This window comes from Nomascus leucogenys, chromosome 15, assembly GCF_006542625.1.
Source record: "Nomascus leucogenys isolate Asia chromosome 15, Asia_NLE_v1, whole genome shotgun sequence".
Classification (NCBI taxonomy): domain Eukaryota; kingdom Metazoa; phylum Chordata; class Mammalia; order Primates; family Hylobatidae; genus Nomascus; species Nomascus leucogenys.
The window spans coordinates 60231013-60255895 of record NC_044395.1 but is presented as its reverse complement, the minus strand read 5'-3'; the positions used below and the strand labels follow the sequence as shown (position 1 = coordinate 60255895).

At 36.5% G+C, this 24883-nt stretch overlaps 1 protein-coding gene across 13 annotated transcripts in view; it reads left to right on the top strand.

Moving 5' to 3' along the window:
* Positions 1-24883, top strand: part of EMSY (EMSY transcriptional repressor, BRCA2 interacting) — a 109618-nt gene that overhangs the window by 49717 nt on the left and 35018 nt on the right. For all 13 annotated transcript variants that reach the window (XM_012506264.2, XM_030829199.1, XM_030829194.1 and 10 more), the window contains 3 exons: positions 2651-2905; positions 19133-19282; positions 22177-22347. In XM_012506264.2, the coding sequence (XP_012361718.1) occupies positions 2651-2905; positions 19133-19282; positions 22177-22347 (576 nt within the window). The remainder of the gene's footprint in view (positions 1-2650; positions 2906-19132; positions 19283-22176; positions 22348-24883) is intronic.

The following is a 24883-nucleotide window of genomic DNA, read 5'->3' as shown; positions in this document are numbered from 1 at the left end:
CCCTGACACAGCCAGACTCCAACAGACGTGAGGAAGACCTGCCTGTGGAAAGGAGCTACCCACTGTGGGTCTTCTCTCTGCTGAAAGCTGAACACTCGTTCAGGAGACCTTCTTGTAGAAAGGAGCTACTCGCTTTGGATCTCCTGAGAGCTGTTCTGTTGCTCAGTGAAGCTCCTCTCCGCCTTGCTTACCATCCAGTTGTCCGAGTACTTCATTCTTCTTGGATGCGAGGCAAGAACTGGGGACCCGCCAAATGCCGGGACTGAAAGAGCTGTAACAAGCAGGGCTGAAACATGTTCCCCTGCTCCCCATGGTACCAGTGACAAGGAGGAGAGAAGAGCTGCAGCCCTTCGGGGAGCCCAGACCTAGGGGCTCCCCAAGCCTGGGCTCTGATAGCCTCTTTGGGACTCTGTGGTTCTGGTGTCTCCAAGCTTTCGGGCGTCACTGTGTTCTCGTTCAGATGCGGATGCCCACAGCAGAAGCTGTGTGCGGTACATCTGGTCCAGCCGCAGCCTCGCATGTAGCTGGCATCTCTGCCAGTGCCTGGAGCTGCCCGCCCCACTGCAGCAGCTGGCATCTGCACCTGGCTCACTGTTGACAGGTGTGGGATCCGGGCCGGTAGCACGAGCCAGGCACTGCCTGCAGGGACAAGTGGGCAGAACGAGCCCAGTGGGCGCAGGCAATACTCAGGTAGAAGGTGCCGCCGGCCACAGACGTTTCTGGCTGACAAAGTGACACCCCAGAGATCCCGTGACAATAGTTTAGTTAGGGAGTTACCCATGTACATGATTATCTTCATTTAATATAAGACCATACATTATGTGTGCCATATAAAGTTTAATGCTTTAGGTAGTATAAAAATATCTTTCACTTGGATAACTTTATACTCATTGAGTCATAAAATGTTGGCACTGAAAGAGGCTCCAGAGATAGTCTAGTTCAGCACAGCCAAGCAATACAGAACATACATGTTACTAGTATTCAGGAAGGAGTGAGGAACTATGTAAGTAATGGAAGTAAGCCTTCCAGGTGATTCTGACTACCTTGCCTGCCTGCCTGCCTGCCTGCCCTCCCTCCCTCCCTCCTTTCCTTCCTTCCTTCCTTCCTTCCTTCCTTCCTTCCTTCCTTCCTTCCTTCCTTCCCTTCCTTCCTTCCCTTCCTTCCCTTCCTTCCTTTCCTTCCCTTCCTTTTCTTCTGTCACCCAGGCTGGAGTGCAGTAACGCCATCTCGGTTCACTGCAACCTCCGCCTGCCAGGTTCAAGTGATTCTCCTGCCTCACCTTCCCGAGTAGCTGGGATTACAGGTGCGTGCCACCGTGCCCGGCTAATTTTTGTATTTTTAGTAGAGATGGTGTTTCACTATGTTGGCCAGACTGGTCTTAAACTCCTGACTTCAGCTGATACGCCTGCCTCAGCCTCCCAAAGTGTTGGGATTACAGGCGTGAGCCACTGCGCCCGGCCTTCTTGTCTCAAAGTGTCTTTCCAGTCTGTGATTGATCTTGATCTGCACAACAGCTCTTAGAGACACAGGGCAAGGAAAAATTCAACAAATGAGGATGCTGAGGTCTAGAGAGTCGTAGCGACTTCCCAAGTTTTATCCTCCATCTTTATCATTCTCTAGAGACATTTTACATAAGAACGTGATATTATTTAAAACCTTTTCTGTAATACAGTGTATTTGTCATGGTGAGGATGTGGTAGAGAAAGGTGTGAAAAAACATCCTAAGTACTTGAGAATTAGGCTATTAGTTTCTTTTTATTGTTTCAGCATGCTTAAAAAGTTAATATGATGAGTTATATTCCAGGTTCTCTCAGGCATATTAATTTATTGATGGATAATAGTCCTTTTAGATAGTTGATGAATTCAGAAAAATTACAGATGAAAAACCTGCGAGAGGGAAGAATATCTGAAACTCATACATCTTTAGTGAAAGTTACTAGTACTCCTTACCTATGTATGCTTGCTGTATGCTTGCTAATATTAGAATCCCACTGAAAAGAACCTCATATAATCAGAATCTTTTTGCTGTGGATATGTTGAGTATGCCAGTTTACAACTTTTCATTTGATTATTTAATGATTCGGAGTTCTTAGGATATGACTTTTTCTGTTTTTATTAAAAATTTTTTTTCCTCTTCACCATTCTCAGAGAAAAGGAAATTACTTTATCTTGTTCAAAAGATGAATGTGAGTTATTTCATGGATACTGTTTAAATTGGCTGATTAGAACCTGGAAAATAATATTTGAAAAATATATAACATATAAATAAGATTCAAAAATTAATAAAATTGCTTTGTTCTTATATTATTCACACTGAGAACCTACATTTTCTAATAGAAAATCTATGAAGAGACAGGTCTGGGAACATCCTGTCTGATAATTTGTTTCTTTCATTCTCACTCTTCACCAAGGGAAAATCAGTTCATTTTTAAAATCTGAGAACAATGGTTACCTCCCTTGAAGAGTTTGAAGACTAGATATCAAATATGTAAGGTGCCACACATTTTATCTGACACTTACTAGGTGCTCAATAAATTGTACTTTTTGTTGATTTCCCTATTCTTTAAACTATTATCTACTATAATAACCAGAAGTAACTTTAATTTTGCTTTCCTATCAAATTCTCTTTTCCCTTACTCCTTTTCTACAGGTGTATCTACATCAGCAATCAAAATGGCATCAACCAGACTTCCTTCTCCCAAAAGCTTAGTGAGTGCCCCAACTCAGATTCTTGCACAGTTCCCTAAACAACATCAACAGTCTCCTAAGCAGCAGTTATATCAAGTGCAACAGCAGACACAGCAACAAGTGGCCCAGCCTTCTCCAGTATCTCATCAGCAACAGCCTCAGCAGTCTCCTTTGCCACCTGGTATTAAACCTACCATCCAAATCAAACAGGAATCAGGTAACTGGGAAATGTTTATAAGATATGGTAATTCTTCTTTATTCACCAGTTTTTTTAGTCTTCCCGTCCATGAACATTGTATGTCTCTTCATTTATTTAGGTCTTTGACTTTTTCATCAATGTTTTACAGCTTTCAGCATATAGATTCTGTATATGTTTTGTTAGATTTGTATCTAAGCATTTCATTTTCTTGTTGTGATTATAATTGGTATTATGATTTTAATTTCAATGTCTACATGTTTTTTGTTAGTATATAAAATTAGTGTTGATCTTGTATCCTTTGACCTTGCTGAACTCACTTGTTCTCAGAGTATTTACATAGATTCCTTGGGATTTTCTGTATACGCAACTATGTCATCTATAAATAGGGACAGTTTTGTTTCTTCCTTTCCAATCAATTGCTGTTTATTTCTTTTTCTTGTTTTATTTTATTGTCAAGAACTTCCAATACTATGCTGAATGAATAAGAGTGAGGAAAGTGGACATCCTTGCTTTGTTCCTAATCTTAAGGAGAAAACATTCAGTTTTTCACTATTAAGTACAATACCAGCTGTAGGCTTTTTATAGATGCTCTTTATCAGGTTGACGGAGTGCACTTCTGCTACTAGTTTTGGGGAGTTTTTATCATGAATGAGTGTTGGATTTTGTCAAGTGCTTTTTCTGTTCAATTAAGTTTTTTCTTGTTTAGTCTATTGATATGCTGGATTATATTGATTGATTTTCTGTTAAACCAGCCTTGCATATTTGAAATAAATCCCACTTGGTCATGATATATAATTTTTTAAAATACATTACTGGATTCAATTTGTCTCTCTATTCATGAGACATTTTGGTCTGTAGTATTCTTATTTTATACTGCCTTTGTCTGATTTTGGTCAGGATAATACTGGCCTCATAAAATGAGTTTGGAATTATTTATTTCCTTTCTACTTTTTGGAAAAGACTGTGTAAGATTGATGTTAATTCTTTAAATGTTCAGTAGAATTCTCCAATGAAGCCATCTGGGCCCGGAGAGTTCTGTTTTTAGAAGCTTTTAATTGATGAATTCCATTTCTTTATTAGTTATGGGACTTTTCAGATTATCTGTTTCATCTTGGTTTTAGTAGTTTGTGGTTTTGAGGAATTGATCCATTTCTTCTAAGTTGTCAAATTTTTGAGTGTAAATTTGCTTGTAGTAGTTCCTTACTATTCGTTTAATGGCTATAGGATCGATATTAATGTCCTGTTTCATTTCTGATATTGGTGGTTTGTATCTTCTCTTTCTTTGTCAGATTTGCTATTTATTGCATTCAAAAATTTATTGAATTTTTTAAGAACTAGATTTTTGTTTCATTGATTCTTCCTTTGCTTTTCTGTTTTTAATTTTATCTTTATTATTTCTGTCCTACTTTCTTTAGGTTTATTTTGCTCTTCTAATTTCTTGAGGTGGGAACTTAGATTATTGATTCAAGACATACTCTCTTTTCTAATTACTTAGCATTTAGTTCCATCTATGTAAAGACATTGGTCACAAATTTCTCTTGGCACTATGTTAGCTGGCTTCCACATATTTTAATATGTTCTGTTTTCATTTTTATTCAATTTTTTGTGTAAGACTTATTTGACCCATGGATTATTTAGAATTGTGTTGCTTAATTTCTAATGGAGATTTTTCTGGGTTGGTTTGTTTGTTTGTTTTGCTGTTGATTTCTAGTTTGATTTCATTGTGGTCTGAGAACACACTCTGTATCATTTCAGTTCTTTTACATTTATTGAGGTTTGTTTTTTCACCCACAATATGTTTTACTTTGGTGGGTGGTCCATGGTGCTTGTAAAATATCTATGCTGCTGATGTTGGGTGGAGTATTCTATATATGTATATCAACTAGATTCTGTTGGTTGATTATGTTGTTCAGTTCTCCTATATCTATGCTGAATTTTCTGCCTAGTAGTTCTACCAGTTGATGGGAGTGGGGTAATAAAGTCCCCAACTAATTGTTGGATTCTAGTACTGCGAAAACAGCTCTCTCAAGTCTTTTCTACATGTATTATATTTTGATATATCTGTTGTTTGATGCATACGTATTTAGAAACATTGTCTTCCTGGTATGTTGATCCTGTCTCATTATGTAGCGTTCCTTTTTTTTCTGCAATTAATTCTCTATTTTTTTAAATATAAAGGCTGATTTTTAAAAATTTCCATTCTTAAAATTTAATTCCAATTTAACTTGTAAAGTCTGCCATATAAACTAAATGATGATAACTAGCCTGCATTAGTATATTTAGTGCATGTAATAGAGAACATAATATTGACTGGAGGGGAGTGAGTTCTATTGCCTTGTAAAGTACACTTTATCTGTAATTAATATAGCCACTCCTATTTTCTTTTTATTCATGTTCACATAGTGTATTTTTTTCTCATCCTGTTACTTTCAACCTACTTATATTATTGTATTTGAAGTGAGTTTCTTGTAGACAGCATACAGTGTAGTTATATATTTTTATATCAACTTTGCCAATAACATTTTTTTTTGTTTTTGAGACAGAGTCTCGCTTTGTCACCCAGGCTGGAGTGCAGTGGCACAATCTCGGCTCACTGCAACCTCTGCCTCCTGGGTTTAAGCGAGTCTCCTGCCTCAGTCTCCCAGGTAGCCGGGATTACAGGTGCACACCACCACACCCAGGTGACTTTTGTATTTTTAATAGAGACAGGGTTTCACCATGCTGGCCAGGCTGGTCTCGAATGCTGATCTCAAGTGATCTGCGCACCTCAGCCTTCCAACGTGCTAGGATTACAGGTGTGAGCCACTGCATCCGGCCAACCAATCTTATAGCTTTTTTTTTTTTTTTTTTTTGAGACAGAGTCTTGCTGTGTCGCCCAGGCTGGAGTGCAAGGGCACTATCTTGGCTCACTGCAAGCTCTGCCTCCCGGGTTCACACCATTCTCCTGCCTCAGCCTCCCAAGTAGGTGGGACTACAGGCGCCCGCCACCACACCCAGCTAATTTTTTGTATTTTTAGTAGAGACGGGGTTTCACTGTGTTATCCAGGATGGTCTCAATCTCCTGACCTCATGATCTGCATGCCTCTGCCTCCCAAACTGCTGGGATTGCAGGCATGAACCACTGCGCCTGGCCCCAATCTTTAACTTTTAAATGATATATTTAGATCATTTACATTTAAGGTAATTGTTGATATGGTAGTGGTTACATGTGCCATTTTATTTTGTTTGTTTCTTTCATTTTTTGTTTCTTTTTTATTGCCTATTTGTAGTTTACTTGAAGAATTTGTAGGGTTTCATCTTGACTTATATATGTATTATTTTAAAGTATATTGTTTTGTTCTGTTTTCTTAGCGTTTGCTTATGGTATTACAATATACATGTTTTGGCCATGTGAGGCCAGGAGTTTGAGACCAGCCTGGGCAATATAACAAGACCTCTACCCTTTTGTAGAGACCATGTTTTGGTCTCTACAAAAAATTTAAAAATTAGCTAGGAATGGTGGCATGTGCCTGTAGTCCTAGGTACTTGGGAGGGAACAGGAGGATTGCTTGAGCCCAGAAGTTTGAGGTTGCAGTGAGCTGTGATTACACCACTGCACTCCAGCATGGGCTACAGAGTGAGAGCCTATCTCAAAAAAAAAAAACCAAACTCAAAACAATAAAAAAAAAAATACTGTGTCGCTTATCACATTTGACCTTTTCACTGCAAATTACTCTATATTTGAAATAATTTTATCTTTCTAGTAAAAAAGGGAGATTTCACCATATCTAATGTTACTTCATATAATACTTAATGTTACTTAATGTTAATATAATTCTTAATGTTACTGGCTCAGAGACTTTGCCAAAGGATAGAAATAATTCATAAAACAGATAGCTCCTAATCTCTTCCCAAAGGAACTAACTCCATTTATACCAGAGCTTGGAGAAGTTCAAGACTAAGGGCATTCTCAAGAACAGTGAAGGAAGTGGTGAAAGGCAACCAGAAGGAGATTCATGGATGTAATGAACATATAGTCTAGACTGCAGACAGTTTATAGGGAAGAAGCAGATAATATAAAAGCTGGGAAGAGCCTTCATGAGGTTAGAAGAAATATCAAAAGTGAACCCCAGAAACTATTCCTTCAAAGGAGCCAAAATTCGAATTACAGAGTAATGTATGCTCCAAAGCTTTCTTGAAAACAACAGAGCAATCAGCCAGCAGTTAATAGAGTTTAACAGCTGGGTGTGGTCAAGGAAAGAACAGAAAAAAGCCAAACTAATACCACTGTCATCCCAAAGTGACTGTAAGTATACCCAGAGCAGTGCCTCCGTGAGGAGTAATATCAGATGCTTAGATGAAGGAGCATGGGCTGGAGAGGGAATAAAAAGACTTCACTAAAATAACTGATCCCATCACTAAACAAATAACTATGCAAATAACAATAACAAATCCCTGGTGAGGGGAGACCAGTACCCAGGTACTGCATGGTCATCCCTCAGTATCCATGGAAGATTGCTTCCAGGACCCTGTTGATACTCAAATCTGTGGATGTTCCAGTCTTTTATAAAAAATGGTATAGTATTTATGAAACCTATGCACACCCTCCTGTATACTTTAAATCATCTCTAGATTACCTATAATACCTAATACAATGTAAATGCTATGTAGCTGTTATACTATATTGTTTCTGTATTTGTATTATTTTTTACTGTTGTATTATTATTTTTGTTGTCTTTTTCCTAAATATTTTTGATCGATGGTTGCTTGAATCTGAAGATGTAGAAGTTACAGATACAGAGGGCTGTATGTATATTATCTAAAATGTCCAATTTGTTATCTAACAAAGACATAAGGAGGCAGGTAAAGAAACAGGAAAATATTACCCATACATTAGAAAAACAAACAAACAACAGAAACTATAAGAGCAACCAGATGTCAGACTTAACTGAAAAGTACTTTGAGGTAGCCATTACAAATATGTTCACAGAACTAAAGAAAAACATGATTATGGAAGTAAAAGAGGCTATGAGGACAATATTACATCAAATAAAGATCAATAAAGAGATAGAAATTAGTTTTTAAAAACAGCCAAACAGAAAATCTGGAGGTTAAAAGTAAAGTCACTGAACTAAAAAATGCATGAGAGGGGTTCACATGTAGATCTGAACTGGCAGAAGAAAGAATTCGCAAATCTGAAAAATGATCAATAGAGGTTACGTGAGCTAAAGAACAAAGAGAAGAAAGAATGAAGAAAAATTAACAGAGCTTCAGAGAAATGTGGGACATTAAATACACCAACATACATATAATGGAAGTACCAGAGGTGGGAAGAGAGAAAAGAAAAGAAATATTCAAAGAAATAATGGCTGAAAACTTTCCAAATTTATTGAAAAGCAATAACAGATATGTTTAAGAAGCTCAACAAATTACAAATAAGATAAACACAAAGATCATAAACAGACACATCTCAGTAAAAATGCTGAAATTCAAAGACAAAAAGAAAATCTTGAACATAGCAAGAGAAAAACAACATATCACTTACAAGGAAATTGCAATAAAGTTACCTAAGAGCTGACTTCCCAGTGGAAACAATGAAGCCAGCAGGCAGTTGGATAACACATTTGAAGTGCAAAAAAAAAAAAAAAAAAACCCCACCAACAAAGAATCCTACATCCAGCAAAGCTAGCTTTCAAAAATGAAGACTTTACCAAATAAACAAAATCTGCAAGAATGTGTTGCTAGCAGACCCACCTTATAAGAGACACTAAAAGAAGTTCTATGAACAGAAAGAATAAGGAAAAAGACAGTGATGTCTGCTCTTGACACTTCTATTCAATATATACCAGAGGTTCAAGTCAGAGAAAATGGGCAAAAAAAAAAAAAAAAAAAAAAAAAAGCATCCAGACTGAACCAGAAGAAACTCTACCCCATTTACAGATGACATGATCCTTTATATTATTTAAAAAAAAAAAAGCATCCAGATTGAAACAGAAGAAACTCTACCCCTATTTGCAGATGACATGATCCTTTATATTATTAAAAAAAAAATTAAGGAATCCACTAAAAGATATTAGAACTAATAAATGAGACATGAGTTTGGAAAGGTTGCAGGATACAAAGTCAACGCACAAAAATCTATAAATTAGCAATATACAATCTAAAAAGTGAAATTAACAATTCCATTTATAATAGCACAAAAAGAACAAAATAGGAATAAATTTAACAAAAGAAATACAAAATGTATACTCTGAAAACTACAAAACATTGAAAGAAATTAAAGATCTAAATAAATAGGAAAGCATACCATGCTCACAGATCAGAAGATTTAACATTGTTAAGATGACAGTACTCCTTAATCTATAGATTCAATGCAACCTATATCAGAATCTCAGCTGACTTCTTTGTAGAAATTGACAAGCTAACTCCAAAATTCATATGGAATTTGATAGCCATATGGATAGCCAATATGGATAGCCAAAACAATCTTTAAAAAAAAGAAGTAAAAATCACAGGTGGGAGCCCCATCATGGTGGCTCCCGCCTGTAATTCCAGCACTTTGTAGGGCTGAGGCAGGTGGACCACCTGAGGTCAGGAGTTCGAGACCAGACTGGCCAACATGGTATAACCCTGTCTCTGCTAAAAATAGAAAAATTAACTGGCCATGGTGGTACGTGGCTGTAATCCCAGCTACTTGGGAGGCTGAGGCAGGAGAATCACTTGTACCTGAGAGGCAGAGGTTGCAGTGAGCTGAGATCGCCCCACTGCACTCTAACCTGGGTGACAGAGCAAGACTCGGTCTCAAAAAAAAAAAAAAAATAAAAAGGAAGAAGGAGAGGACTCAAATGCTTCCTGATTTCAAAATTTACTACAAACCAATGGTAATCAAAACAGTGTGGTACTGGCATAAGACATATAGATCAATGGAACAGAATTGAAAGTCCAGAAATAAAACCATACAACTATGGTCAACTGCTTTTTGACAAAGATGCCAAGATCATTCAATGGGGGAAAAATAGTCTTTTTAACAAATTCTGTTGGGACAAATGAATAGATACGTGCAAAGGAATGAAGTGAGACCCTTACATCACACTGTATACAAAATTAACTCAAATGAATCAAACATTTACACTTAGAGGTAAAACTATCAAACTCTTAGAAAAAAACTTAGGGTAAATCTCTAACATACTGGATTTGGCAAAGGATTCTTGGATATAACAATAAAAGCACGAGCAACAAAAAGAAAATAGAAAAGTTAGATATCAAAAACTGCTGTATTTAATTTAATTTATTTATTTATTTGAGATGGAGTCTTGCTCTGTCACCCAGGCTAGAGTGTAGTGGCGCGGTCTTGGCTCACTGCAACTTACGCCTCCTGGGTTCAAGCAGTTCTCCTGCTTCAGCCTCCCGGGTAGCTGGGATTACAGGCACGCACCATCACGCTGGGCTAATTTTTTTTTTTTTTTTTTTTTTTGTAGAGATGGGTTTTCACCATGTTGGCCAAGCTGGTCTCAAACTCCTGACTTAAGTGATCCACCTACCTTGGCCTCCCAAAGTGCTGGGATTACAGGCAGGAGCCACTGCGCCCAGCTAACTGCTGTGTTTTAAAAGATACCATCAAGAAAGTAAAAAGACAATTCAGAGAATGGGAAATAATACTTGCAAATTACATATCCGAAGCAACTGTACCATTTTACATTCCCACCAGCAGATATAAACTGTACCATTTTACATTCCCACCACCAGAAATAAAACCATACATGTACATGTAAAATGGTACAGATATATAAGAGTTTATATATATATATGTTTTATATATATATATATATATATGTTTTATATATATATATAAACTCATATATCTGTACCATTTTACATATATATATTTTATATATATATATAAACTCTTATAACTCAATGGTAAATAGACATATAACCCAATTTTCAAATGGGTAAAGGATCTGAATAGCCATTTCTTCAGGGAAAATGTATAAAAGATACAATAAGCACATGAAAACATACTAAACATCATTAGTTATCAGGTAAGTACACATCAGAATCACAGTGAAATATACTTTACACAAAGCAGACTGCCTAGAATCAATGTAAGAGAATAACAAGTGTTGGCATGGATGTAGAGAAACAGGAACCCTCATACACTGCTGGTGGGAATGTAAAATGGTACCGTTGCTTTGGAAAACACGTCAGTTTATCAAACAGTTAAATTAAACAAAGAATTAACATATGATCCTGAGACTCCACTCCTAGGTATATACACAAGAGAACTGAATACCAAAAAACTTGCATACACATATTTTCAGCAGCATTATTCGTAATAGCCAATAGGTGAAACAATCCAAATTCATATCAGTGGACAAACAGATAAACAAAATGTGAATTTTAATTGGCCATAAAAAGAATGAAGTACTAATACATGCTACGAGATGGATGAACCTCAAAAAGATTACATGAAGTTCAAGAAGCTAGTTACAGAAGACCATGTATTATATGATTTCTTTCATATCAAAGTCCAAAGTACAGAAATCTACAGACAGAAAATAATTAGTGGTTACTTGGGGCTGGAGGTAGGAAACTGAATGAATGGGTGCAAGGAGTATTAGATCATATTATGGGGTTTCCTTTTGAACTGAAGTGCTCTAAAATCAATTGTTATGATGGCTGAACATATCTGTGAATATATTAAATAACATTACATTGTACATTTTAAATGTGTTCATTGAATGCTTAGTCAATTATATTTTGATAAAGCTCTTTAAGAAAAAAAAATTCGGCCGGGCGCGGTGGCTCACGCCTATAATCCCAACACTTTGGTAGGCCAAGGCAGGAGAATCACTTGAGGCCAGGTGTTCGACACTAGTCTGGGCAACATGGCAAGACTCCAACTCTACAAAAAAATTTTTTTAAATTAGCCAGGTGTGGTGGCATATGCTTGTAGTCTCAGCTGAGGCTAAGGTGGCAGAATTGCCTGATGTACTTAAGCCTGGGCAACAGAGTGAGACCTTGTCTCTAAATAAATAAATAAAATTTAAATATAAAAAATATTCCAGGGCATTAAAAAAACTTTCAAAATTCTTTCTTGGAAATACACATAATGCTCAAAGAAAAACCTGGCAAACACTGCACACAAAAAAGAAAATTACAGACTCAAATCACATTTGGTTATCAATATATTGTATTGTCTAACCTCATACCAGTTTAAATTCCAAAAGACTTAAATACAAAAATTATAAACTGTGATGGAACATCTGGAAGCATTAAAGACCACACTGATAAATTCAACTACATATAAACAAATAGTGTTTTGCACAGAAAACCCCATAAAGTCAAAAGACAAATAAACTGGAAAAAAATCTGCAAATTATGAAATGCACAGAATGCCAATTATCCGGACAGTGTAAGAATTCCCAGAAATTGATCCAATAGGAAAGTGGAAAGTGGATACAGATAACACACAAAAAGTGAATTACAAAGGGCACTAAAACATATGAATAGTTTCTCAAACTCACTCTCAATAAGAGAAATGAAAAATAAAAAAAATACTGAGATAACATCCACCCGCCCCATCACATTGGCAAAAATCCAACTGCTTGAAAATATACTGGTGGGAAGGGGGCACTGTGAGGAAACTGGGACTCATGTACATTACTGGTAGGAAAATAAATTGAAAAGCCCGATAAGATGAAAACTTGGCAGTATCTGTCAAAACTGACATAGCAGTCATACTTCTGGAAATTTATCCTACAGATACACATGCAAAATGACACTATATAGGCTTATTCACTGCGTTTTGTTTGAATTTTAAAAAAAGAAAGACTGGAAACAACCTTACAGGGGATTCATTACATAAATTACGATTCTGGCATACTTTGTAGAGTTTACAGGTTCAGTTCCAGACCACTGAAATAAAGCGAATATCACAACAGAGGAAGTCACACCAAAGTTTTGGTTTCCCAGTGCATATAAAAGTTATGTTTATATTATACTGCCATTTATTATGTGTGTAATTGTATTATGTCTAAACACATACCTTAATTTAAAATAGTTCATTGCTAAAAAATGCTCATGATCACCTGAGCCTCCAGAGAGGTGTAATCTTTTTGCTGGTGGAGGGTCTTGTCTCAATGTTGATGGCTGTTGACTGGTCAGGTTGGTGGATACTGAAGGTTGGGGTGGTTACAGCATTTTCTTAAAGTAAGACAACAGTGAAGTTGGCTGCATGGATTGATTTTTCCTTCTGTGAAAGATTTCTTTGTAGCATGGAATGCTGTTTTACAACATTTTACCCACAGTAGAACTTCTTTGAAAATGGAAGTCAATCTTTTAAACTTGCCATTGCCTTCTCAACTAAGTTTATATAGTACTCTAAATTGTTTGTTGTTATTTCAACAACATCCGCAGGACAGGGCACTATTACTTCATTAGAAGATTCCATCTCAAGAAACCACATTCGTTGCTCATCCATGAGAAGCAACTCCTCATCTAGTCAAGTTTTGTCATAAGATAGTTATTTCTCTCACTGAAGACCTGAACCACTCAGAGTCATCCATAGAGGTTGGAATCCACTTCTTCCAAGCTCCTATTAATGTTGATATTTTGACCTCCTCCCATGAATCAAAAATGTTCTGAATGCATCTAGAACAGTGAATCCTTTCCAGAAGATTGACTTTGCCCAAATCCATTAGAGAAATCATTATGGCAGCTGTAGCCTTACAAAATGCATTTTTTTTCTTTTTCTTTTTCTTTTTCTTTTTTTTTTGAGACATAGTCTGTCAGCCAGGCTGGAATGCAGTGACACAATCATAGTTCACTGCAGCCTCAACCTCCTGGCTCAAGCAGTCCTCCCACCTCAGCCTCCCAAGTAGCTGAAACTACAGGCATGAGCCACAGCATGCCTGGCTAATTTTTTTTTTTTAATTTTTTGTAGAGACAGGGTCTCACCATGTTGCCCAGACTGGTCTCAAACTCCTGGGCTCAAACAATCCACCTGCCACAGCCTCCCAAAGTGCTGGGACTGCAGGCATGAGCCACCACACCCAGCCTAAAATTTGTTTCTTAATAAGACCTGAAAGTTGAAATTATTCCTTGTTTCATGGGCTGCACATAGATGTTATGTTAGCAGGCATGAAAACAATATTAATCTTGTACATCTCCATCAGAGCTCTTGGGTGACTAGGTGCATTGTCAGTGGGTAGTAATATTTTGAAAGGAATCTTTTTTTTTTTTTTTATGGGCAGTAGGTCTCAATAGTGGGCTTAAAACATTCAGTAAACCATGCTGTGAACAGATATGGTGTCATCCAGGCTTTGTTGTTTCATTTATAGAACACAGGCAGAGTAGATTTAGCATCCTTTTTAAGGACCCTAGCATTTTGCGAATGGTAAATGAACATCAGCTTCAACTTAAACTCAGCAACTGCATTAGTCCCTAACAAGAGAGTCAGTCTGTTCTCTGAAGCTTTGAAGCCAGGCATTGACTTCTTTATCTATGAAAGTCCTAGATGGCATCTTCTTCCAATAATGAAAATCTGGTGTTTAGTATAGCCACCTTCATCAATGATCTTAGGTAGATCTACTGGATAACTTGCTGCAGCTTCTCCATCAGCAGTTGCTGTTTTGTTTTGCACTTTCACATTCTGTAGATGATTTCTTTCTTTAAACCTCATGAACCAACCTCTGCTAGCTTTTCTTCTGCAGATTCCTCACTCTCCTGGCCTTCATAGAAATGAAGTTTATTAACTGGCCTAATTTCAATATCGTTGTGTCTTTGGAAACAAGCAAGCCCAAGAAGAGGGAGAGAGATGGGGGAATGTACAGTTCGTGAAGCAGTCAGAGCGCACACAACATTTATTGATTGAGTACATCATCTTACACGAGCATGGTTTATGGTGGCCCAAAACAATGATAATAGTAACATCAGAGATCACTGATCACCGATTAAAGTAACAGATATAATAATAAGAAAAAACTTTGAGTTATTGTGAGAATCATCAAAATGTGACACAGACATAATGTGAGCACACACTGTTGGAAAAATGGTGCCTACAGACTTACTCGGCACCATGGGGTTGCCACAAACCTTCAGTTTTTAAAAACACTTTGGGAGGCCAAGAAGGGCAGATCACCGGAGGTCAGGAGTTCAAGACCAGCCTGGCCAACATGATGAAACCCTGTCTCTACTAAAAATACAAAAATAAACCAGGTGTGTTGGTGGGTGCCTATAATCCCAGCTACTCGGGAGGCTGAGGCAGGGAGAATTGCTTGAACCCAGGAAGTGGAGGTTGCAGTGAACCAAGATTGTGCCACTGCACTCCAGCCTGGGTAACAGAGCGAGACTGCATCTCAAAAAAACAAAAAACAAAAACAAACAGACAAACAAAAAAACCCACTAGTACTAAGAAGCACAATAAAGCAAAGTGTCATAAAACAAGGTATACCTGTATCACTGTAGAATGAAGAAGCAATTTAATTTTATGTACTGACTATATTAAAAAGATCTCTAAGATACATTGTTAAAGGTGGGGGGAAAAGCAAGGTGCATGTGTTATGTTTTACAAGTGTGTAAAGAGGGGAGGTATAAGAATCCATATTTAAATTTTCTTGTATTTGTGGAGACTCTGACAATATATAAGAAACTAAGCTTTCGTTAATGGCGAGGGAGAACTAGACAGGACAAGGAAAGAGGACAAGTTTTTCACTCTTAACTTTTTATACTGGTCAGTTTTTAATGAATGCTTTCTCTATTCAAAAAAATACAATATAGACCAGGTGCAGTGGCTCATGCCTATAATCTCAGTGCTTTGGGATGCTGAGATGAGAGAATTGCTTTAGCTCAGGAGTTCAAGGTTACAGTCATCATGCCACTGCACTTCAGCCTGGGTGACAGAGCAAGACGCTGTCTCTAATAAAAAAAATAAACTGGCTGGGTTTGGTGGCTCATGCCTGTAATCCCAGATCTTTGGGAGGCCAAGGCAGGGGGACTGCTTGAAGCCAGGGTTCAAGATCACCCTGGACTATAAAGCAAGACCCTATTTCTACAAAAATAGTAAAATTAGCTGAGTGTGGTGGCATATGCTTGTAGTCCCAGCTACTCTGAAGGTTGGGGCAAGAGGATTGCTTGAGCCTAGGAGTTCAAGGCTGCAGTGATCCATGATCACACCTTTACACTCTACCCTGGGTGACACAGCAAGACCTTGCCTAAAATTAATTAATATAGTATAATGTAATAATTGATTCACAAATAAAAATGCCATTGATACAGACCTTAGAAACTGGAACCTTGCAGAAATAGGAAGTATCTAGGGTGGGGTAAGTGACAGACTTCTCTGACAAACCCCTGCTTTAGGCACTGAGTGCTCACAGAGTCGGGGTAAGGGGTTGGGGAGCAGCCTGAGGTCCTCACAGCTTGCCTCACTTGGTGGTGGAGTCACTGCCTCACAAGCCAGGGCAAGGGCTATCAGTACTTCAGTATACTCAGTGGTACTGTGCCCAAGGTAGAGCTTTGTCCACAAACTGGGGGCTGGGCAGAATAAGAGAGCTCTCACATCCATACTGCTCTTGCCCAGAACTTAGCCTTAGCAGTAGGTAGCTGAGGGCAGGATGATATAATCTGAAGTCTCGTTTCTCCTGAGAAGAAAACCTTTCAACTGGGAGCTGGCGGAGAAGGAATCTCGAGTTCTTCTTCACTGCAGCCATCTGGAATGGAATGTCTCCCTTGCTGAGCTAGTAGTGGGGAAGGAGGAAATGCTCTTGGTTTAAATACCACAGATCTTGCCTTGCTCAATGAATTTTTTGAGATTTTCTTGAGTAGATGTTTTTTCATTTACTATTTGCCCTTGGCACCATTTCCGGAGCCTTTCAATGGTGGTTGTTTTATAATTTTTACCAGTTTCACTGGGTTAAGGGGCCAGCAGAGCTCATGCCGCCATGCCAGATATCAATATTTGGAATGGCTTTAAGTACATTGGAATTACTTTCTTTTTAAGGGACTGTAGAATTCTCCGATGCAACTATCTGAGCCTGCTACTTTTTGGCAAAGGGGTACAGCTCCTGAAATTTTTATCTGTGGAAATTTGTCTATTTACATTTTTTCTCTTTTCTGGGGTCAATATTGATAAGTAGTAATTTCCTAGAAAATTACCTATTTGATCCAGATTTTAACTTATTTGCATATAATTGAGCAAAGTCATTTTATGATTATCTTAATTTTTTCTCTGTGTGGTTATTTCTTTAGAAGCTTCTTTTTGTACGTGCTTTAAGAATTAATTAATTCTGGCCGGGTCTGGTGGCTCACACCTGTAATCCCTTTGGGAGGCCAAGGCTGGTGGGTCACTTGAGGTCAGGAGTTCAAAAACAGCCTGGCCAACATGGTGAAACCCTGTCTCTGCTAAAAATACAAAAAAATTAGCCGGGCATGATGGCAGGCACCTGTAATCCCACCTACTCGGGAGGCTGAGGCAGGAAAATCACTTAAACCCAGGAGGTGGAGGTTGCAGTGAGCTGAGATTGCACCACTGTACTCCAGCCTGGAGACAGAGTGTGACTCCATCTCAAAATAATAATAATAATATAATAATAATAATAACTGTAATTCACTAATGAAATAAATGCTAGAAATTATTCCCCCCACAAACCTCAGTGCTTAAGATTTGTTATAATCAGAATCTTAAAATTTCCATAATAATTATTTACTGAATTTTTACTGTTCATTATGAACTTTACAGTTGTGATTTATTTAATCTTAACAACAGCCTTATGAGGTATATACTAATAGAATCATTATTTTATGAATGAGGAGACTGAGTCACAGAGATTATGTAGCTTGTCTAATTATGACATCTAATTAGATGTCATAATTTTAACAACTTTGTTGGCTACAAGAAATTTAAAATTATTTAAGGCTATTAAATAAATTGATCTGTTTGCTTCCTAATGTCTTAACCTAAATCACCATCTCAAAAAGTAATATAATTCTTAGTTGTCTATAACAACATATTTTATCTCATGAATTATTTCAGTGAAGATAGTAGTGGGGAAAGAGTGTTACCAAAAATTTCCTTCCTTAGCTACCAATTTAAATTTATAGTTGGCGTAGGAAATTTTCTTTTAACCCTTTTCTCATTTACCCCGAGAATACTTGCTGGTGGTGCTTGCAGCTGTAGCGTTTACCCCAAGATAACTTTGCCAGGAAATATCTTGCTTTGATTATTATTTTTGCATTGCTCTAGTATATTGACTTTGGAAACAAAAGACATTATTCTATTTATAGCATTCTGTTTTTAGTAGTGGTATTTCCGTTTACAAAATATAGTAATTCTCAATTGCTGAAAATGTCAAATCCTAGAAGCTAGCATTCCTATGTGTGATGTTAACATAGTTCTCAAAAACAGTTTTCATATTTTATTTTCATATTGAAAATCACTCAGATTTGTTTCAGCCTCAAAGAGCATGTTTATATAAAATTAAATGAATGCAGGTAGCAAGCTACACTTTTTTTTTCTAAATGGGAAAAGGGTTAAAAGAATGTTTATGTTTGGAAAGTCAATGTAACAATTATGGCGTTATAAAGAAAAATTTAGAAAATGTAAAAAAAAAAAAAAACCATAACATCACCACCCTAGCAGTTTAATTTTATTTTTGCCTATCATCTTCAAGTTCTTGTCCACACACATTTTTTGTGTAGGTAGAATAATAATGTATCTTTTTTTGTATCCTGTATTTGACAAAGTGAGCTATTAAAAATTATTTTAAAAGAAGGCAGTTAAAAATTCAAACAAAAAATGTTCTTTGTCTTTATATTTTTCAACAGCTTTTATGTAAGTTTAAGGAGTTGTGCGAATATTTTGGCAAAGTTGGGGATACATAAAAGCACATTACCTTTTGTTTCTGACCTCTTATGCTAGTCCTTTCATCCTAAGTATTTGTATGGAAAGGATTATTTGCCTGTAAAGTCAAGTCCAGTGGATAATTTGGTTTGAAAGCTCTTATATAACACAATCATAGACAAAAGATTTATTTTTCTTTATGAACTTTGTTAATGCAGTGTTTTAGTTGCATTTCTGAAATGAGAAATAAACTAAGAAAGATGGGAATTTGAGGAATAAAAGTTTAGAGTTTCATCAGTATTAAAAAAAAACTTCTCTTTAGACAAGACTGACTAAATGTGTGTGACTACTGCCCTCTTGGGTTGGTATAAGGGACATGTATTTAAAAATAATTTGTGCTGAGATTTATCTTTCTTCTTTCAAAGGTGTTAAAATCATCACACAACAGGTTCAACCAAGTAAAATCTTACCCAAACCAGTGACAGCAACTCTACCCACCAGTAGCAATTCCCCTATTATGGTGGTTAGCAGTAATGGTGCAATTATGACAACTAAACTGGTAACCACTCCTACTGGTAAGTTCTCTTGAGCATCAGTTCATTTATTCATCATACATTCATCAAACAGTTTCTCTGTACCAGCAATATGCTTGACACTTGGGATATAGAGATTAATGAGACAGTTTTTCAAAGAGGCCTTTCTTGATTCTCACACCCCTACTGCCCTGACGTTAACTTTCTTTTGTTATTCTTTCTGATGATCCTTTGTTCTTTTCCTTTATAGCACTTCCCATAATTTCTTACGTATCTAGTTGTATATTGATTTGTTTGATATTGTTCCTTTTATTGGACCATAAGCTCTATGAGGGTAAGGGACCATATCCTTTTTATTTACAACATATATAGAGCTAGTCTATAAGTAGGTGCTCAGTCAGGATTTGCTGAATGAATTAAAACAGTCCCAACCCACAAGGATTTCACTCTGATGAAGTTGAGAAGAGTATATTTTACATTACAGTTTAGTAAGCGTTACTGAGACTGAGGGAAGCACAGAATGGTCTTGTGCCCTGATAGGCAAGCAACCAGCATATGCTGGAGGAAGTGACAGTGTTGAACATTTTGGATAGTAACACTATCTAAAATGTGACCTTGAGCAGATTACTTAATCTCTCTAAATCTTTTTCTTTGTTTATTTGTTTTTTTTCCTTGTTTATTTAAATGGGATAATAATACCTAGGCCATAACGTTATTATAAGTACTAAATGAAATCAGGTATGTAGAAAGTCCCCAGCATAGTGCTCAATAGTTGTCACTATTAATATTATAATTAGCCATTACTGTTATTTTTAAATGTATGACTCTTTAACCAAACTTTTTGAGGATGGCTAGTATTTAGATGACAGAATTTAAATAGTGTAAAATGATACCTGTCTCAAGCTTATAAGCTGTCATTTATTGGCCAGTGTGTAAAGGTCTTTACAAACATTGCACTTCGTCCCTTTAGGCTTTATTATCTCCATTTTCAGCAACTTGCCCAAGGTCATGTAGCCAAAAGGAGGCAGAACTGGGGATTGAACCAGTTTGACTCCAAAACCTGTGCTTTCTTTTGTTTTTTAAATTGCAGCAAAATATATGTAACATGAAATTTACCATTTTCAAATATATAGTTCATTGGCATTAAGTACATTCACAATAACCATCAACACCATCTATCTCCAAAACGTTTTCATCTTCTGAAACTGAAACTCTGTGCTCATTCAACAATAGTGCTTCATTTCCCCACTTTCTCCAGTCCCCGGCATCACCATTCTACCTTCTGTCTCTATGCAAAGCCTGTGCTTTTAAACACTATTATTCTTTAGTATTAACTTTATCATACTTCCCCTAAACTTTTCTAAATAGGTAACAGTGTTATGCATGTATGATTCTTCATGTTATGGAAAAGTAGTGAAAAATAATATTTTGTCTATTTATGTGTCTGTGTTATAATAAGTGTTTCTTTTTTTAACAAAAACTTAATTTGAAATTTTTTCAGATGTAATTTGCCGAGTTCAAACTATGTATCCATATAGCATATTTACTTTGCACTAGTTTTGTGGGGTTTTTTTTTCATTCAGATGTATGCTTATAACCAATTTAATTCTACTTATTGTTCCTCCCATTCTCCCTTTTTGGGTAATGGTTGTATTTTTAAAAGGTGAATAACTTGGTAAAAGCATTTTTTTTGTGGGGGAGGAGGCAATTATTGAAAATGGCTATCAAAGTGGTCCATGAATTTGATTATCATGAAAGATTTCTTCAAGTGAAGATGATGTTATCTTAGTCATTTTTTTTTTCATTCTCCCTAAGGCTATTGGTGCTTAATTTAGGAATAGCCTTTCTGAGTTACTGGATTTGTAAGAAATGACAACAGACTCATGTAGTTAGCTTTTTTTTTTTTTTTTTTTTTTTTTGAGACGGAGTCTCGCTCTGTCGCCCAGGCTGGAGTGCAGTGGCGCAATCTCGGGTCACTGCAAGCTCCACCTCCCGGGTTCACGCCATTCTCCTGCCTCAGCCTCTCCGAGTAGCTGGGACTACAGGCGCCCACCACCGCGCCCGGCTAATTTTTTTTTGTATTTTTAGTAGAGACGGGGTTTCACTGTGGTCTCGATCTCCTGACCTCGTGATCCTCCCGCCTCGGCCTCCCAAAGTGCTGGGATTACAAGCGTGAGCCACCGCGCCCGGCCCGTGTAGTTAGCTTTTAATTCCTGTTTGGAGAAAAGAAAAAAGTATTAGAAATAGTGGGGAAGGGTATAAAATCTTTTGAGACACTTGAAGAAAAATAGTCTAACAGGTCTAAAGTTGAGGAAATAGGTAAATAGAGAAAATTTTAGGCTAAAGAGAAATATTCCTGGCAACTCTAGGCAGCTTTAACTTTAATCTTTACTAAAATGATAGAATAACCAACCCTTTAAAAGGTGGACGTATATTTAGAGGGTAGCAGAGTACAAAGCAATGAAAGTTTGTAAAACTTTAAACAAACAATACTGCCTTATTTGCTCAATGCCAACATTGGGTTTGGCACTAAGACAGCATAAAACAGATGCAGAGACCTTAAAATCTATGACAGAAATATCTAAAATACTCTGGCAGGAAAGATGATTAAATTTGTTTCTTTTGGCATAAAACTAGTAGAAGAAGGGTAGTGGAAGAAGGGAACAGAGTTAACTCTACTTTTTCTTGGGTTAGTAATTTGATGCAACACATCACAAAATTTTATGTGTAAAATTAATTTAAATTGACTTGGCTGTAGTACTTTCTATATGTGTTGAAAACTGGCTGTAAAATTATAAATTAATTTCTTGACACCTTGAAATTCCATTTTCAAGTTATAGCAATGTAGATTATATTGAATTACAGTTAAACTGTATTAATTATCATTCTTCTGTAAGCAATGACAAGTTTTTCTTTTGGCTTTTCCCTTTCTATAGGCACACAAGCAACCTATACCCGGCCAACAGTGAGCCCATCCATTGGTCGGATGGCTGCAACCCCTGGAGCTGCAACCTATGTGAAAACTACGAGTGGTAGCATCATTACAGTAGTACCCAAATCATTAGCTACCTTGGGGGGCAAGATAATTAGCAGTAATATAGTTTCTGGTAGGTATATCTGAAATATGTTAAAGGTATAGGTGGCCTTTATTGAGAGAAAAAAAAAAACTTACTTCATTGAAGGATTATATTTGATCTCAATTTTTTGGTTAGAAATCTAAAGCTTTGTTTTAGTCCTTATGTTTCATGATTAAATAAAGTTTTTAGTTTTAATATTCAGTATTCACATATAAAGCTTTTGATATTTTTAAAATGGAAAGAACCTTTAGTTGCTTTTAGTCAGAGTGGAAAGATTATAGTTTAAATTTGCATAGAGATTTTTCATTTGCAAAGTATTCTCCTATTTGTCAACCTATTCAGACCCCATAACAACTCTGAGATGGTTGCTATTGTGCTGAATTTACAAATGAAGATAGATTTGGGTTTAGAGAGATCAAATTGACCTGTCCAAGACCAATTAGAGTTAGAAAGTGGAAGAACTATTATTTGTTCTGAATATGTTTTAGGGAACATATCTCGTAATTTCAATTACTGATGTCACTTTAGTTTATTAAAAATAAAAATATTTGAATACTTTATTTGCCTTTTGCCATTTATATTAACTTTGCTTTTCAGAAATATTTTACTTTAATAGTGAAAGCCAACCATCTGCCTATTTATTGGTACATTGAAACCATACCTGGTTTTTATTGGCTCATTAATCTCTGCAGTTCTTGGGTTGTAGACCCTAATGTGGAATGTTAAAATGGCATCTGTTTTCATCGATTATTATTTTTAATTAAAATGATGTAAATAATCTCTGATTAAGCAAGACTGTAGACTTTAATTGTCTACCATTTTTGTAGACAAGTCATATTTTATATGCCCCAGGTGAGTTGTTCTAACATTCTAAAGTCAAGGGATTGAAGTTCCTGGCGGTAATTTGATGTTGCTGATAACTCAGGGAGTTAAAAAAAAGCAAAGCAGAGCATGATATTGGCATAAAGTGTTATATTTAAAGCTGTTAATTTGGGCTCTACTTTTAGGTGTTAAGTGAGAAAATCCAATGTTTGCCAGACTGAGGAGGGTGAGACCAATAGGGAAAGAATCATCATACTCCAGCTTTTAAGAGGATACTTTAAATAACACAGTTAAATTATAATTTATTACTTGACAATATCTTTACATAGTATAAAGCACTTACTCAAACATTTGTCAAAAAGGGATCGTGTATTCCATTGGTAGGTAGTTTTTTATGACCTTAAGGATTTTTCTTTACTTATACATGAATTTATAGTTTCATATAGCTTGAAGGAATGTTTAGATGTCATGAGTCCTCTATTTTCAGACCTAATTCATAATATAGCTGCTTTGTACCTGGTTAGAGCAATACAAGCAAGCACATTTTCCTAAAAGCAGAGATGTCATTTGAAATTTATATATCTTACACATGTATAATGTGTTATCCATCTTTGTATTGAATTATAAAACCATTCATGGTTAGTTGCTACTTCAAGTGCATGAGTGTACATGAGTAGAGACTTTTCCAGCACTATAGGATATACTTGGCATACAGTTTAAACAACTTTATTCATTGCGTGGTGCTCATTATATCTCTATCTCTGCTTCACTGACACTTTTATTCCAAAGAACTTTTCTTCTTCTGGTTGCTCTAAACTGATCCTTATGTTACATCTCACTATTCTTTATAAAGACATTTTTCTTATTTTATAATATTATTGTTGATCCATGATACTGGGATTATAGGTTAGTTTTAAAATCTTTCATTGCCTATTTATAGTAAACTGATAAGCCTGGTTGAATGAATTTATACAGTTTTCTGTCTTCATCCATGAGCAGATGCTTTTCCTAGGGTCCCATCTTCCCCAAACAAGAAAGAAGTACTTTCCTTTTTTTTTTTTTTTTTTAAAGACAGAGTCTCACTCTGTTGCCCAGGCTAGGGTGCAGTGGCATGATTGGCTCGTTACAGCATCAGCCTCCTGGGCTCAAGCAATCCTGACACCTCAGCCTTCCAGGTAGCTAAGACTACAGGCCCACATCACCATGCTTGGCTAATTTTTGTATTTTTTCTAGAGACAGGGTTTTGCCGTGTCACCCAGGCTGGTCTCAAACTCCTGAGCTCAAGCGATCTGCCCACCTTGGCCACCCAAAGTGCTGGGATTACAAGCATGAGCCACCGTGCCTGGCTCTTTTCTTAAAATACACTCAAACATCTAGCTATAAGACTAGAAGGCTTAAAAAAAGATACTTTCCCTCTCATTGTGGGGGAATTTGGAAACTATAGCAAGGTTCAAAGAAAATTAAAAACCTATGATTTTTACTATCCATAGGACTGTGTTAAAATTTAGGTATATTTCTTTTTATTCATTTTTCTATTCATTTGTTTGTATAAAGTGTTTGTGTGTGTGTGCGTATATATATATATATTTTTTTAATTAGGATCTAATATAGTCAGATTTTATCCCTGTTTCCTATAATAATGTTATTTTCCCATGCTAGTAAATGTAGTTTGACACCCCCCCATATTTAACTTTTTTTTTTTTTTTTTTTGAGACAGAGTCTCGCTGTCGCCCAGGCTGGAGTG